This window comes from Zalophus californianus, chromosome 3 (assembly GCF_009762305.2).
Source record: "Zalophus californianus isolate mZalCal1 chromosome 3, mZalCal1.pri.v2, whole genome shotgun sequence".
Classification (NCBI taxonomy): Eukaryota; Metazoa; Chordata; class Mammalia; order Carnivora; family Otariidae; genus Zalophus; species Zalophus californianus.
The window spans coordinates 82877856-82896037 of NC_045597.1; the positions used below are offsets into that span (position 1 = coordinate 82877856).

Below are 18182 nucleotides of genomic sequence, written 5' to 3' on the forward strand. Positions count from 1 at the left end.
GTTTTCTAAAAGGGCCCCGAGACCACCCCCAAAGACTGTATTACCTGGATCTGCTGAAGCAGAAATTTCCTAGGAGTTACTAAGTCACTTTGTTAAGGACTCTTGACTGAGAGCAGTAATCTCAGACTTTCAGCTCTGTACCAGCATCACCTGGAGGGCTGTTAAACACAACCTGATGGGTCCCACCCCAGAGGTCTGGGGAGGGACCCCAGAAACTAATTCCCAAGAAATGCTGCTGGTCTGAGGACCATACTTTGAGAACCACTAATTTCTAGGGTTCTAGGGCAGCACAGAAAAGATCCCCAGGGACTGTCTCCCTTCATTGGCTCAGCCACGGCTTTTCCTTGTAAGTGGACACAAAGAATTGTCTGGGTGCTGTTCATCAGAGGTAAAAGGGCCTTGCTGACCTTTTGTCTAGAATCCAAAATTCTTAGCTGTGCTCCAAATAGTTAGAATCTCAGAATGGATCAGACTGCTGACTTGTCTTCCTACATGCAAATTAAAAATCTGAAGTCAAGACTGACTTTGTGTTGACCAGGCCATGTTGTGGTCATGTATCTACTCATCCAAAGACGCTCATAGAGCCCTTGCTCCACCCTTTAATGCCTTCATATAAGCTAACTGCATGTGAATCTTCCATTGGCCTTGCTTTGTAAGGAAGGAGTTTGGACCACCTCTCAGAGGGCAAGTTATTGACTCTGCCCCTGGCCATTTGCACAGACCAGCCAGGGCCTGGATTTACTAACTTTAGTCCTGGGGTCATTCTCCCACTATGGCCTCCACTCACCCCCAGGAATTCACCACCCCTTTTCCTTTAATGCAAACACTACTTCTGGACCAGACCCTGTGATGGAAGCTGGAATATTAGATGATGAGTAAAAATATTGAGGCACTCACATTGAAATGTGCTTTTCTTTTCTCCCTGGTCTAAGTTTGCTAGGTGAGCAATCATTCTGTGAGCTGCTGAGACCCCAGCTAGGAAAAAAGCCAAGGAAAGTAGTGACTCTTACAAGGAATCTATTTTATTTCTCCCAAGACCACTGATTTTTAAATTCCCCGGAGAAGAAGGATAGCAGAGAGAGAGAGAGAGGCTGTATCTTTTAAGACATATTTTATTGTATTTATAGATTAAATTATATGATGTCTGGGATTTGATTTAAAATAATGCAGTGCTGAAAGAAATCAAAGAAAATCTAAATTATGGAGAGATATTTCATGTTCACAAACTGGAGGACTCAACAGTTTTGTAAAGATGTCTATTATCTCCAAATTGATCTACAGTTTTAATGCAATTTTTATCAAATCCCAGCAACTATGGCTATAGTTTATAACTATAGACAAGATTATTCTAAAATGTATACAAAAGACAAAGGAATGAGTATAGCTAAAACAATTCTGAAAAAGAGGGATAAAGTTGGAAGAACAACTACGCTACCAAATTTCAAAAATTATGTAGCTACAGAAAACTGTGTAGTACAGACTGTATGGTATTGGAGGAATAAACAAATAGATTATTAGAACAGAACAGAGAATTCAGAAATAGGTCCAAGCAGGTATAGCCAACCAGTGTTTTAAACAGCTTTATTGAGATATAATCCACATACCATACAACTTACCCACTTAAAGTGTAAAATTCAGTGGTTTTTGGTATATATTATTTGTTTTTTAAATTGTGATAAATATATACTTAAAAATTTACCATTTTAACTGGATAATTCAGTGGCATTCATTATTTTCACATGTGCAACCATCACCACCACTATATATTACCAAGCTTTATCACCCTAAATGGAAACTCTGTATAAGCTATAACTCCTGTTCCCCTATTTCTACAGACCCTGGTAACCTCTAATCTATTTTCTGTCACTAAGAATTTGCCTGTTCTAGGTACCTTATAGAAATGGAATCATACAGTGTGTGTCCTTTGTGCCTGGCTCATTTCACTTAGCATAGTGTTTTCAAAGTTCATCCATGTTGTAGCATGAAATAGAACTTTGTTCCTTTTTATGGCTGAATAAAATTCCATTGTACGTATATACCGCATTTTGTTTATCCATTTATCTGTTGATGGACTTTTGAGTTGTTTCCAACTTTGGGCTATTGTAAATAATGCTACTATGAATATTGGTGTACAAGTATCTTTTTTTTAAGATTTTATTTATTTATTTGAGAGAGAGAGAATGAGAGATAGAGAGCACGAGAGGGAAGAGGGTCAGAGGGAGAAGCAGACTCCCCGCCGAGCAGGGAGCCCGATGTGGGACTCGATCCCGGGACTCCAGGATCATGACCTGAGCCAAAGGCAGTCAGTTAACCAACTGACCCACCCAGGTGCCCTACAAGTATCTTTTTGATTCCCTGATTTCACTTCTCTTGAAGTGGAATTTCTAAATCATACGGTAATTCTGTATTTTCCTTTCTGAGGACCGGCCAGACTGTTTTCCAGCAGCTTCACTGTTGATGTTCCTGGCAGCAGCGCCTGAGGGTCCTAGGCCCTCCAGTCCTCCTCAGTGCTTGTTATTGCCTTGTTTTTGGTTTTTGGTGTTTGTTTTAATAATAGCCTATCCTAAAGGGAAGAATGAAGGAGGGAGAAATCGGGGGTGGGGGGGAGACGAACCATGAGAGACGATGGACTCTGAGAAACAAACTGAGGGTTCTAGAGGGGAGGGGGTCGGGGGGGATGGGTTAGCCTGGTGATGGGTATTAAAGAGGGCACATTCTGCGTGGAGCACTGGGTGTTATGCACAAACAATGAATCATGGAACCCTACATCAAAAACTAATGATGTAATGTATGGTGATTAACATAACATAATAATAAAAAAATAATAATAATAGCTATCCTAAAGGGTGTGACGTGGTATATCACTGTGGTTTTGATTTGTATTTTCCTAATCATCAGTGATATTGAGCATCCTTTTATGTGTTGATTGGCCATTTTTCTATCTTCTTTGAAGAAATACCTCTTCGAGACCTTTGCCTATTTTTCATTCAGTTTGTTGTTGTTCTTGTCCTTGAATTGTAGCAGATACATGATTTGCAATTATTTTCTCCCATTCTGTGGGCTGCCTTTTCACTGTCTTGAAACTATCCGTTGATGCATAATACTTTCAAATTTTGATGTATTCCAGTTTATTTATTTTTTTGTTGTTGTTGCCCATACTTTTGGTGTCATATGCAAGAAACCATTTCCCCATCCAATGTCATAAAGCCTTTCCTCTGTTTTCTTCTAAGAGTCTTATAGTTTTCAGTTTTCATTCTTATGTTTAGGTCTTTGATCCATTTTGAGTATATGGTGTAAGGTAAGGATCCAGCTTCATTCTTTTGAATGCAGATATCTAGTTTTCCAACACTATTTGTTGAAAAGACTGTCTTTTCCCCCACTGACTATCTTGGCATCTTTGTCAAAAATCAAATGATGATATGTATGACAGTTTATCTCTGGGATCTTTATTTTATTCTACTGGTCTACATGTCTATCCTTAGGATAATATTACAGTTTTGATTACTGTAGCTTTGTAGTAAGTTTTGAAATCAGGAAATGTGAGTCTTCCAACTTAATTTGGGGGTTTTTGTTTCAAGATAATTTTGGCTATTCAGGGTACCTTTAGATTCCATATGAATTTTAGGATAAATTTTTCTTTTTCTGTAAAAATGCCATTGGGATTTTGATGGGGGTTACATTGAACCTGTAGATTACTTTGGGTAGTAATGTCATCCTAACAGTATTAAATCTACCATTTCATGAACATGGAATGTCTTTCCATTTATCAAGTTTTCTATAATATCTTGCAGCAGGTTTTGTAATTTTCAATGTACACATTTTTTGCCTCGGTTAAACATTCCTAAGTATTTTTATTATTTCCAATATGACTATATTGCAATTAAATTATTTTTCCTTTTCAAATTGTTCACTGCAAGTGTATAGAAATAAAACTGATTCTTATGTGTCGATTTGTACTCTGCAACTTTGCTGAATTTATTTATTAGCCTTAATGATTTATTGTGGATTCTTCAGGGTTTTCTGCATGTGAGATCATGGCATCTCTGAACAAAAATAACTTTACTTCTTCCTTTCCATTTTAGATGCCTTTTTTTCCCCCTTTTTCTTGCTTAATTGCTCTGGCTAGGACCTCCAATACTGTTTTGAATAGAAGTGGTGAAAGTGGGCATCCTTGTCTTATTCCTCATCTTAGAGGAAGAGCTTTCAGTTTCTCATCATTGAGTATATTAGCTACGGCTTTTTCACATGTGGCCTTTATCATGTTGAGGACATTCCTTTTTTTTCCTAGTTTGCTGAGTATTTTTTATCATGAAAGGGTGTTGAATTTTGTCAATGCTTTCTCTGCATCAATTGAGATGACAATGTAGTTTTTTTTCCCCTTCATTCTATTAATGTTATATATTGCATTGAACAGTTTTCATATGCTGAACCATTCTTGTATTCCAAAAATAAATCCTAGTAGGTAAAGATATATAATCCTTTTGATATGCCATTGAATTCAGTTTACTAATAGTTTACTTACTGAATTCAGCTTACTAATCCTTTGTTGAGGATTTTTGCATCTATGTTCATAAAGGATATTTGTCTGTAGTTTTCTTGTGTTTTGTGTGGCTTTAATTAGTTAGGAAGTATTCTCTCTTATTCAGTTTTTGGAAGAGCATGAGAAAGATTGATGCCAATTCTTATTCACATGTTTAGTAGATTCACTAGTGAAGCCATCTAATCTTGGGCTTTATTTTGTTGGGTAGTTTTTGACTACTGCTTCAAATCTCCTTACTAATTTTAGGTATATTCAGATTTTCTGTTTCTTTTTGAGTCATTCTTGGTAGATGTGTGTTCCTAAGAATTTGTCTATATCATCTAATTTATCTACAGTACAACAGTTGACCAAAAAAGAAAAGAAAAAAAGAAAAAAAAAACACAAAATGGATCATAGATTTACATGTAAAAGGTAAAACTATAAGGCTTTCAGGAGAAAACATTAGTGAAAATCTTTTGGGAACTAGGGTTTGGTGATGAGTTCTTAGACATGATTCCAAAGGCATTACCCATAAAAGGAAAAATAAATAAATTGAACTTTATAAAAATTTTAAATTTTTGCTCATGAAAACCCTTGTTAAGAGGATAAAAAAGTACAGGGCACCTGGGTGGCTCAGTCGTTAAGCGTCTGTCTTCAGATCAGGTCATGATCCCAGGGTCCGGGGATCAAGCCCTGCATGAGGCTACCTGCTCAGCAGGAAGCCTGCTTCTCCCTCTCCCACTCCCCCTGCTTGTGTTCCCTCTCTCGCTATATACCTCTCTGTCAAATAAAGAAATAAAATCTTAAAAAAAATTAAAATTTAAAAATTAAAAAAATTTTTCAAACCAAAATAATAACGATCTAATTAGAAAAGGGGCAAAAATAAATGAAGAAATACTTCACCAGAAAAGATACATGGATGACAAATAAGCACATGTTCAATAACACTTGCCCTTTGGGAAATGCAAATTAAGACCATGATCCAATTATCACTGTACACCTATCAAAATGTCTAAAATATAAAATTGTTAACAGGGGCACCTGGGTGGCTCAGTCAGTTGAGCGTGCAACTCTTGGTTTCAGCTCAGGTCATGATCAAGCCCTGCTTTGGGAGCTAAGAGCTTAGCAGGGAGTCTACTTGAGATTCTCTCTCTTCCTCTCCTTCTGCCTCTCCCCCCCACTGTTGCTCTCTCTCTCTCTCTCAAATAAATGAATAAATCTTTAAAAATATATATAAAATTGTGACAATACCAAATGCAGGTAAGGATTCTGAGAAACACACATTGTTGAGTGTGAGAATGTAAATTGGTACAATTGCTCTAGAAAATAGTTTGGCAGTTTTTTAGAAAACTGAACATTCAATTGCCATATGACCCAGCAATTATACCCCTGGGCAATTGCATTTATTCCAGAGAAATGAATATTTAGATCCATCCAAAAACCTGTACACAAATGTTCATAGTACTTTCATTAGAAATCACTTGGATGTCTGTCAGTGGGTTGAATGGTTGAACAAACTTGTATATCCATTGCATGGACTACTAGTAAGCAACAAAAAGAATGAGGTATAAATACAAACAACTTGGACGGATCTCAAGGGCATTTGGCTGAGTGAAAAAGCTATCCTCCAAAGCTTACATACTAGTTGCTGTGGTGGTTACACAAATCTACACAGATGATAAAATGATGTAGAACCATAAACACACATTGTACCAAAGTCATTTTCCTGTCTGTGATATTATATTAGAATCTCATAAGCTATAACCACTGGGTGAAGGGTACACAGGACCTCTGCACTACAGTTACAATTCCCTATACTCTACAGTTATTTCAAAATAAAAAGGTTTTTTTTTTTAAGATTTATCTATTTATTTTAGACAGGGGGAGGGGCAGAGGGAGGGAGAGAGAATCCCAAGCAGACTCTGCACTGAGTGCAAAGCTCCACACAGGACTCAGTCTCACGACCTTGAGATCACGACCCAAGCAAAAAACCAAAAGTCAGTCACTTAACCAACTGTGCCACCCAGATGCCCCTAAAAAGTTTTTTTAATGCCCTAGAGGAGAAGGTATGCTACTAAGACAACCTCTGATGGATTATAGTCTGTTTTAGATGTGTATTGCAGTGACTTTTTATAAAGACCAAGTCCTCATCTCTTATAAATATATACTATGGTTTTTACAGATGAAATTATGTCATATCTAGGATCTGGAGGTGGAGGGGATATGGATGATGAAACAAAATCACCCCCATGTTGAGAATTGCTGAAGCTGGATAATGGATGTACAAGATTCATTCTCTCCCTTTGTACTTATTTAGAACTTTCCATAATAACAGTTTAAAAACAGAAATGAAATAAAAATGATGAGGGTTCCTTGGGACGCTTGACTGCGTGGGTCAGGGGCAGGGCTCAGACAATTACTGCCAGGCTAGAGCAGAGGGCTTCTCCAGTCAGTTCCAGTTCCAGGGACAGAGTGCTTCTCTCATCAAGTCCCATGCTTCTATGTCCATATTTAGCCACATGCACGAAGCTTTAGCTGTATTCCAGGCATTGGCTCTGCCAGGCCTCAAAGGCTCTGCCTTCCATTACTTGCCATCATCCTCCAGGCCTTCCTACATTCACTTACTCATCTTTCCATTTTTTTATTCATCTGTTCAGTCGTTCCTCTGTCCACCATGCTCCCATCCATCTCTTTACTCATTCATTTCTTTAACACCCACTGAAGTCTACATCAATGAATAAGGCATGGTTACTGCCTTTGGGGAGACGGTCAGACAGTGCAATGTATAGGGGATGTATGATAAGTGCCATGACCATTGTCTGTACAACGCTCCTTAGGAGTGAGATAGAAACCGATGTCAGTCCTTGGAGTGATGATGTTAGAGAAGACTTTCACAGAGGAGGTACTGCTTGAGATGAGTCTTCAAAGTTAATATTTTCACCTATGTTTGGCTCACCCAGGGAATGTAGGATAATCCCATTTTGATGTCAGCTGATTTGCAGACTTAATTCCATCTTCAATCTTAATTCCTCTTTGTCATGTAAAATAACATATTTGTGGGCTCCAGGGATTAGGACTTTGACATCTTTTGGAGCCCATTACTCTGCCTCCCACAAGAATAGAGTCCAGAACTGGATTTAAGGCCAGAGCAGACATTGTGGATTCATAGGAAAGAACTGTCTATTCTATAAATGGTGCTGAGAAAATTGCTTATCCTTACAGAAAAAAATGAAATTGGATTCTAAAGGTTGTGGATCCCATTCTCATGTGTGTTCCCATCACCACGCAATTTCTCAGACACCAGCAAGGTGTCCTACAATTCAGCTCTCAATTCTCACACTCTCCACCTGGAGATAGCATCAGATTCCACAGGTCAAGGGCTCAGTCCTACAAGACTGCCATTGTTCTCCCACTTCAGGCACTAGTCACAAGCCCAAGGTGTTTCTGATCCACAGGCTATAAATGGGAGGTTCCAATAAATTCCCACCTTGGGTTTCATTAATTTGCTAGAGCGGCTCACAGAACTCAGAGAAACATTTTACTGACTAGATTACCAATTTATTACAAAAGGATAGAACTCAGGAACAACCAGATGGAAGAGAGTCCCAGGCAAGGTATGCAGGAAGGGTCACAGAGCTTCCATGCCCTCTCCAGGTGCACCACTCTCCCCAAATCTCCATGTGTTCACCAACCAAAAAGCTCTCCAAACACTGTCCTTAGGGTTTTTATGGAGGCTTCACTATGTAGGCATGATTGACTAAATCATTGGCCACTGGCTATTGGTCCAGACCTTCTCCCCTCCCTAGAGGTGGGTTGGGGGGCAGACTAGGGGCTTTCCAAAAGTCATCATTAACATAACAAAAGAAATCTTTATCACTCTTATCACAGAACATCCCAAGAGTTTTAGGAGCTCTGTGCCTGGAAAGGGTCAAAGACCAAATATAAAATTTATTATAAATCATAATACTACAGATTTCAACCTACACAATACACAAAAAGCATTCCCAAGTGCAATAAAAACTTAATGTCAAAAGAAAAACTATAAAACATTGAAGGATAACATAGAAGAGTATCTTGGCAACTTTGAGGTAGGGAAGAGTTTCCTAAGCACAAAAATTATAAACCACACAGGACATGATTGATAAATTTGCCTATATGAAAATTAAGAACTTCTGTCCATCAAAAGCATCTTAAAGAGAAGGGACAAGCTACAAAGTGGGAGATTATACTTGTGATACAAGTGGGCGACAAAGATTTAGTATGCAGAATTGGGGCAGTGTATGTATATATACACATACATAGAAATATTTTTTTTTACATTATTGATTATATTAAAGACCAGTAGCTCAATAGACATAGATTTTTCACATTAAAGGAAATACCAATGACCCATAAACATAGACAAGGTGTTTGCCTCATTAGTGATCATAACGATCAGAGAAATGTAAATTCAAACCACAGTAAGATTCCATTCCATACCCATCAGCCTGTCAACAGTGTCTGACAATGCCAGTCTTTGGAGCTGGCTAGGATGTGGTGTGGTGGGAACATTCATACATACTGTTGCAAGGCTTTTTTTTTTTTTTTTTAGAGAGAGAGAGAGAGAGAGAGTGTGTGTGTGCACGTGGGGGACAAGGGCAGGGGGAGAGGGAAAGGGAGTCTTAAGCAGACTCCATGCAGAGTGTAGAGCCTGAGGTAGGACTCCATCTCATGACCCCAAGATCATGACCTGAGCTGAATTCAAGAGTCAGACACTCAACCAGCTGAGCTACCCAGGTGCCCCACTGTCGGAAATGTTAAGTGGTAGAATAGTTTTGGGAAACAGTTTGGCATACCTAGGACCCAGGGATGCAACACCTGGGTCCTACCCACCCTAGAGCATCAATTCACACCAGGGGTAATGATTTTGCCAAAGAGGGCAAAAATCTTAGGCATGACAATGATCTGTGGCCTTCTAAAGAGCCACGGAATATAACAAATATACAGTATATTTGTGGTATTAAAGTTTCATTGGGATGATTAGGAAAACAATGTATAAGAGGCTCTTAAGGGGGCAGTAATGAGAAAGAGGTTGAGAACCACTGTCCAAGGGGAAACTGTGGAACATGTGCCCAGGAGGTGTGTAGGTATGTTTGCAGTACCATCATTCATACCAGCAGCAACACAGAAAAGCACCCACTGCTCTCCAGCAGTGCAATGGATATGTAAAATTTGACATGTTCATAAAATGTAAGACTGTGCATCAGTGAGAATGAATCAATCACAGCTACACAAGCAGTTGAGTAAAAAAAAAAAAGCCAGCCAAAGCAGAAATGCTACTGGATGGTCCCATTTATATAAGGTCAAACCATGCAAGACTCAACAGAAATAAATGCTAAAACACAGCATGGGTGGGATTTATAGAAATAATGGATAGCTCTAAAGGAAAGAGAGGGGAATGCAGTTGGAGTAGGGCATGCAGGTGGTTGAATTCTAAGATTCTGGTATTTTTCTTAAGCAGAGTAAGTACTATGGAATTCATTTTATTAATTTCCAAACTATACTTAAATGTATATACTGTATATTTCTTTGGATACATATATATTTCATAATAAATTGTTAGCATTATTCTTAAGGGCCTTCTCCCATACCTGGCACATTGGTAGATGGCTTTGAATTGAATTCAGCTGGAGGGGACTCTTGAACGTCATGCTCCAGCAGATATTTCTGTTTCCTTTCTTAGGGAGGTGGTGGGGATTGAATGGTAGGTGATTAACAGCGATGGGGTGAATGTCAACCTGTGCACTCTTTCAACCAGACCATGTTTTTGCAGCAAAACTGGTTTGAGAAACTAGTTCCCAGGTCTTCTCCCTCCTCTCAAAGAAGGAGCATTTATCCTGAAAAGGTTCATCTCCTGCTCTGCCTGTCCCCCTTCCTCAGCTTCTCTTTGCCAGCTGGTGTCTCTCCTTCCAGCTATCCCTGATGGAGTTCTGGACACAGCCATCCGTGCTGATGAGGCGGGAAGTGAGGAGGACCTGTATGAGGACATGCACAGCTCCAGCCACCACTACAGCCACCCTGGAGGGGGTGGTGAGCAGCTAGCCATCAATGAGGTAGGGTCAAGGCTGCATGGGTGAAGGGATGGGGCTGGGACAGATGGCCTGGATGTCAGGGTGAGTCCAGCATGCTCGCACAGGCCTAGATGTCCACAGTCTCTGTGTTCCAAGCAGATGGCAGTGGCCCCCACGTGTACACAGCACCGTTTCAGCCTGTGGCTCTCACTTAAGGACGTGGGGTCCACCAGCAGAGCTTCCCCAAATACAGGACCTGCCGCTCTGCCTTCATGGCCTACAGGGAACCCAGAATGGCAGGCATGACCCAGGACCTACAATGAAAGAATGCTGATCTGTCCTTCCCCATAATAGCCCCTGTAAGCCATCCTGGATCAAACAAGGTCTGCTTGGCAGAATGGAGGCCAGGGCTTAGCCCCCTGTCCCTTCAAGAAGTTGTCTGGGCAGGATGGGAAGCAAGGCAAGTGAAAATTGATTTCTCTCCTATTTTCTCCAAGAGCTCAAAAAGCTTTCTGGTTGCTATGACAACTGTGTACAAGTTTGTTTGTTTGTTGGCTATTCTTACCTAAACAGAAGAAATTAGTGACATACTTCCTCCAGGCAAAACTGCTTCCCATACCAAGGACTCCTTTTGCATTCTCCAAGGACAGAGACATTTTGAGACCTTGACTCCTCTCTTTTTCTCATTTGTACTCCTATTTTCTCCCCCTCTTCTTTTTTACTTAATTCGGCGGGTAGGGGAGCCCTAAACATAATGTGGTTCATAACTCACATCCATTACACCACATTCTCTTTCTGGTCATAAGCTACTATGTATTTCTGCCTCATCAAAACCAGAATCTGACCACCCAGGATCTTGCAGCACCTCAGGAGGGGGTCAATTTATGAACAGTGTGAATGAATGGGCTGGTAGGATTCTCAGAAGCCCTCAAGGAGTATGCCGTCCTCATTACCTACTCGACAGATGGGTACAAACTAGATGGTGGATGAACTCTTCTCTCAGACCCGGATCTGAATAATGATTTAAAAGTCATTAAATAATGCTTTATTCAAAATCCATGGTGTGTTAAATAGCACATATCCAAGTAAGTTGATTTTTCCAATACACAAAGTCTTTCTTTAAGTACTTCTCATCAGCTATTTTGAATGGAAGATGTCCTAAAATTATGTCATCTCAAGCCGAATTCACAGATAATGGTTTGCTTTTCCTTGAAAGTCTCAGGCTGCCCTCCTCAGTCTTGGGCCCCAGCCCTGGTGGGGAGCAGCATGGTGCAGGGGATAGAATCTGAGTGTTGGGGCCTGCCAGACCTGCATGGGAGTTCCTCCCTGCCCTGGGCCAGGCGTGGAGCTCTGAGCAGGTAAACCCTCTGAACGCTGGTTTACTTAACTGTAAAATAGGATGGCCATGAGGTTACCTGAAGACTGACTGAAATAATGTAAATACCCCGGCATGTGGTGGGTTCTTGGTAAATTTCCAGCAATGAGAACGATAACAAAGAGGAAATACTCACAGCTTTTAGGGACTCTGAAAAGCTGTGTGACCATCAGTGCTGCATTGTCAGAGTTCTTGTATCTGTTTTCCATAGCTGCGTGTGTCCTACCTGATGGTGAAATTCTGGTCCGTCGCATTGTGCTGCTGGTGAGGAGGTGCCTTCTGAGGCCCTTGACAAGTTTTTCTTTTTTTTTTAAGATTTTTTTTTTTTAATTTTTATTCATTTGACAGAGAGAGAGAGAGAGACAGACAGCGAGAGAGGGAACACAAGCAGGGGGAGTGGGAGAGGGAGAAGCAGGCTTCCCGTGGAGCAGGGAGCCCGATGCGGGGCTCGATCCCAGAACCCTGGGATCATGACCTGAGCCGAAGGCAGACGCTTAACAACTGAGCCACCCAGGCGCCCCAGCCCTTGACAAGTTTTTCATTCTAAGATGCTTTGGATGAGGGAAGCCAAGAGCCAGGACTACTCTAAAAGAACAACTAGGCTCTGGCAGAGGGCACCTTTTTGAGGGAAATGAAGGTAATTTAGATTATGAATTGGATATCACCTCTTTTGGCCGCTTAGAGAATTTATTTCCTATTCAGTTCGAAGGTCTTTCTTGGTATGTGGGGCTCCTGAGTAGACAGGGTGGTAACGTTGGTAACGTTAGAGAACTCAGTGCTTTCCAGGGTACTTGTCTTTCCTGGATGTGCCTCCGCGGGGAAGGACGTGTCACATCCCGGAGGAGGGCAGCCAGACCGAGGAGCCCCTCTCCAGGGATGCAGCAAGCTCATGCCATTTGGAGGCTGGGCTCCTGACGTGGTCAGGGTCCACCAGGCTGCTCGCCTTTATGACACCCACCTGCACTTCTAGATCCCTTTCAGGGCAGTATAGCATAAAGGACAGGGCCTGGGTTTGTAGGCTGACAGCCCTGCGTCTTCCCCCCATCCTGCCACTGGCTAGCTGGGGACATGTGTCAAGCCATTCTCTCCTCAGGGCCTCAGTCTCCTCTTGTGGGGTGGATATGGCACCTGAGTCCCACGGGGAGCTATAGGAGGGTCACTTATATGGGTGTATAAGGAACTCAGGAAAGGCAGGCACCCATTATGATTTTTTGGCAGCATTAAATAGACCCACTTTATCAGAAACTGAGAGCTATAAAAGGTGATTCTCCAATAACAGGCTAGTTCACTTGGCCTTCCAACAGTCCCACTGTGCATTCCCTGAACCCTCTAGCACTCACTGCTGGCTCACATGCATGCAAGAAGGTTTGCTAGGGTCAATGTGTGTATCATACTTAGAGATTGTAGAAGCAACAGATGTCAAAGAAAAGTCCATACTAAAGAATATTTATCTTGCTCTAAAATCACACATTCACTTGTATTTTTTAGACACATGTATCATGTTCTAAATTGTGACACTTTCTTATTTGTATTGACTTCAGAAAGAGAGACCACATCTCAATTTCCAAGCAGAAGGGAGCTCAAACCATCTGGCCCAAAGAGCAGTAGACACAGGGGAGAACAGTGAAGCATTTTTGTATTCTGGGTACAGAAGAAGTGAGTGCATGTGCCCATACCTGCATGCACAAGAAGGGTCTGAGTGTGGTGTGTGGATGTGTGTGTTGCATGTCTGTGACATATCCACTGAGTATTTCATTTGTGTCCGGTAATATCCCAGGCCCTGGGATTCAGGACTATCGGGGCCGGAGGGAGGCAGGGCATGTATGTGCCCTGACAAGAGTGAGAAAGGACACAGCATCACGTTCATTCTGTGTTCCCTGCATCTCACGCGTGCCTTGCACCTCATGCTTGTCCAGGCGCTGCTACAGGAGTTCACTTCCGTACCTAGAAGTATCCCTTTCTTTCTTCAGCATTGCCCCGTCTAGTGCCTTGTCCCGTGACCCAGGCCTGGGCCCGTCTGCCTGATTCCTCCCCCTCTTCCCAGCCTCTCCCTGCCTCGCAAGGCTCTGAGCAAGCCCTGCTAGGCTGGGCAGTTATCCCTGTAGTCAGGCCTGAGGGTATCCTTAGCCCAAGCATATTTTCTGGAGTTGAGGGCTGAAAGGAGGAGGTATCTTTGCAAGACGTTGTTCTCTTTTCAGGCAGGGCAGAGGACACCTCTTAGTTCTTAGTTTTTGGTCCCAGCCCAGGTTCAGAGGGTCAGAGGTTCTTCTGCCCCAGGCTGGTCAGCTACAGGGGAGGTCTGACCCCAGAACTGGGCCTTGGATGAAGCCTTAAAACACGCCCCTGGGGCCAGTAAGCGGCAGGTAGAGTCCTCAGCACTGTGCGGATGAGCGGATTCCCAGAACTTCTTCCTGTCCCTTCTTCCTTGGTGTCCAATGGCTCTGGAAGCACAGGGGCACAATAAAACATCTGGCCCAAAGTCAGGGCTTTTGAGCCACACCCTACCAGAGGGCATGTCACACAGTCTTACCAGAGGAGTCCCGGGATTTGGGGTGGCAAGGAGCCTTTTGATGCCTTCTGTTCCCTCACCATCCTTCTGAGAGCTTGAGGGAGCAAGTCTTGAGCCTAGTTCCCTGAAGAACTGAAGAGATACAGAAAGAAGACTTTTACCCCACAACCAGACAAATGGGACTAAGTTGAACCTTCAGATCTGAGGAAGGCAGCCAGCCTCTCTGGACATAGTCCTGACCCTCCCCTGGCACACACATCCCAGCATTTGCTTAGGATGTTCAGCAGGATGGGGGTGTCCTTGGTGCACGCATCTGTACTCACTCACATGCATGTGGTACTGACCCACACATGGAAACCTGAACATACAGAAACAAAGTCACCCACATGTGAACACCCACCTCTGCACATATTCCATGACTCGTGCCCCAGGAGGCACAGTGTTGAACACGGAGCCTGGAAATCTCTATTCACTTCTGACCTGCTTTTAAGTCTCCTCGGCCCCCTCAGCTACATCCTTCTGATGGCATGGTGACTGTGACAGAGCTCGCTGTTGTGGATGGACTGACAGACTCCTGCACATGAGCTTCAATCCTTACAGTGTTAAGTTTGCAGCCTCTGTCTGGAAGACAGTGGAAACTCCTGCATAGCTGACATGGGGTTTGGGGTTTTTTTTTTTAAGATTTTATTTATTTGAGAGAGAGCATGCACGAGCACCAGCAGAGGAAGGGGCAGAGAGAAAGGAAGAAGCAGACTCCCCGCTGAGCAGGGCAACGTGGGGCTTGAACCCAGAACCCTGGGATCATGACTTGAGCCGAAGGCAGACGCCCAACCGACTGAGCCACCCAGGTGCCCCTGACATAGGATTTTTTTAAAAAGCTGCTGAACCACATGCAGAAGAATGAAACTGGGCCCTTACCTCACAATATACACAAAAATCAACTCAAAATGGATTAAAGACTTAAAGCAAAAACCTGAAACCATAAAACTACTAGAAGAAAATAGGGAAAAGCTTCTTGACACTGGTCTGGGCAATGGTTTCTTGGATATGATACCAAAAGCACAGGTAACAAAAGCAAAATAGGTTAAGTGGGACTACACCAAACTATAAGCTTCTGTACAGTGAAGGAAACCGTCACCAGAGTGAAAAGGCAACCTGCGGAATGAGAGAATATATTTGCAAACCGTATATCTGATAAAGGATTAATATCAAAAATATGTAAGTAACATACAACTCAATAGCAAAAAAACCCAATAACTCATTTTAAAAATGGACAAAGCACCTGAATAGACATTTCTCAGATACACAAATGGCCAACAGATATATGGACAGATATATTGTTCAACATTGTTAATCATCAAGGAAATGCAAATCAAAACCACAATGAGGTATCACTTCACATGTCTTAGAATGCCTATTATTAAAAAGACAAAGGAATAGTGTTGGTGACAACGTGGAGTAAAGGATTTCTGGGTGTTCCAAAAGAAATGAGATCAGGATCTCAAAGAGATATCTGCATTCCCATCTTCACTGCAGCATTATGCAGAGTAGTAAAGACATGGAAGCAACCTAAGTGCCCACTGATGAATGAATGAAACGGACAAGGAAAATGTGGTGCATATACCACAGAATATTATTCAGCCTTAAAAAAAGGAAAGTCCACCATTTGTGACATCATGGATGAACCTGGAGGATATTATGCTAAGTGAAATAAGCCAGACACAGAAAGACGAAAAATGCATGATCTTACTCATATTTATAAGCTAAAAGTCAAACTCATAGAAGCAGAGAGGAGAACAATGATTGCCTGGAGTCGGGGGAGGGAGAAATGAGGAAATGTCAGACAAAGGGATACAAAGTGTCTGCAAGATGAATAAGTTCTAGAGATCTAACCTGCAGCATGGTGACCATAGTTAACAATACTGTGTTGTGCACTTGAAAGGTGCTTAGAGGATAGATCTTAAGAGTTGTCACCACACATAGACACACAAATGGTAACTGTGTGAGGTGATAGATATGGTAACTAGCCTGATTGTGGTGATTATTTCACAATGTATACCTGTTTCAAAACACCAAATTGTACACCTTAAGTATAAGTATATACAATTTTTATTTGTCACTTATACTTCAGTAAATCTGGGAGGAGGCGGGGAATAGCAGCTGAAGAAGCCAGCTGCTTTCCCAAAGGAACAAAACGCTGCTCTGATGGGTCAGTAAGGAGAGGTCCTGAGTCAGGACCTGAAGGGAGCACCTCGATGTGGATCACGTCAGTCTGTCCTGAGTTCAAATCCTGATTCCACCATCCCTGTATACCCATGAGATTTTGAGTGAGCAAATTACCGGACCTTTCAGAGCCGCATTTACTCCTCTGAAGTGGAGGCCAAGACAGCTCTTGGTGTTAGGAATCAGAACCGCTGGCCCATCCCCACGGCCGCGGTGCGCCAGTACCTGCGAAGGCCCGCAGCGCCCCCCCCCGCCGAGCGCCTCCTCCCACCCCCGCCCCGAGCGTGGGCCAGAACCGCCGAGGGGGCGTTGAGGTCCCCCGGACACACACCCCGGGAAGCGCCCAGGGCAGAGCGCTGCGCAAGTCCAAGCCTCCTCACCCCTCCCGCCCTGGCTCCCCCGCCCCTGCAGCCGCTCCGTTGCTATAGGGCTGCGGGACCTGAGAGACGCGGCGCGCACGTCGCGGGCTGAGCGGGAGAAGCCCCGGGCCCGGCGAGCGCAGGCGGCTCCGCCCCCCTCCGGGCGCTCCCGGCCGCCCCGCTCTCGCCCTATCGCAGCGGCATCTCTCGGCCGCACGGAGCCGGGAGGCCGGGCGCCATGGCCAGGGCCCCGCAGTCCCGGCGACGCCCCGCGGCGCCCGGGAGCGCCCTGCGCGCCTTGCTGCGCTGCAACCTGCCCCCCGGCGCCCAGCGCGTGGTGGTCTTCGGCGTGCTGGCGCTCCTGGTCCTCATCAACGTCGTGCTGATATTCCTGCTGGCCTTCCGCTGACCGCCCGGGCAGGGCGCCGCGGGAAACCGCGCAGGGGTGAGTGGCGCCGGCGCTGGGCTCCTGCGGCCGCCGCGCGTCTTCCCTCTCAGCCCCGTCCTCCTCGGTGCCCGCCGCGGCTCGCAGCCCGCAGTGGCCCGAGGTGCGGCGGCTGGTTCCGTCTGGCCCCCGTGAGCCCCGCACCGGACGCCACCAGGGGAGGCCTCCCCTGCCAGCCCCATGTGCCAAGGCCCGGTCTGTGTGTGTGCGCCCCCCTGGGGATGCGGCCCCGCAGGTGACTCGGGGCCTAATGACACTTGTGCCACAGGGTCTTTCCATCTGTCCTTTGTGCCGTGGTGTGTGTGTGTGTGTGTGTGCGCGCGCGTGCGTGTGTCTAAAATGGCGCGTCTCTCTGTGTAGCTGAGGATGCGGATGCAGCTGTGGCCACGGCTGTCTATGGTTGTCTGGAAACAGTACATGTGACTGCCGTGTGAGCGGAACTGGACATGCGTTTCTGTGTGGGTTGAAAAATGTCTGGGAAGATGAGTGGGCTCCTCTTCACATGTCATCTGCAGTTGCTTTTCCCATTTTAGGTCTTAGTGGTCTCAGTCAGCGTGCCCCCACTACAGGCAGAGCCCCTCCTGCACCCCCTGGAAGGTGGCATTCTGAATACCCTCTGTCCCCTGCTGTACAGGGGCCCAAAGAAGCTGAGCCACATTCCTTCCCAGACTATCTGATTGGAATCCTCCACCATCCTGCATA

The 18182-nt window shown here is 44.0% G+C and overlaps 1 protein-coding gene across 6 annotated transcripts in view; it reads left to right on the forward strand.

Annotated features, from left to right (window-relative positions):
• ARHGEF4 (Rho guanine nucleotide exchange factor 4) overlaps positions 1-18182 on the forward strand; it is a 253138-nt gene that overhangs the window by 217332 nt on the left and 17624 nt on the right. For 2 of the 6 annotated variants that reach the window (XM_027588386.1, XM_027588388.1), the window contains exon 5: positions 10439-10611. In XM_027588386.1, the coding sequence (XP_027444187.1) occupies positions 10439-10611 (173 nt within the window). Of the gene's footprint in view, positions 1-10438; positions 10612-12179; positions 12209-17218; positions 17481-18182 lie in introns of those variants that run through there. The other 4 variants (XM_027588387.1, XM_027588389.2, XM_035726479.1 and 1 more) reach the window with 3 other exon arrangements.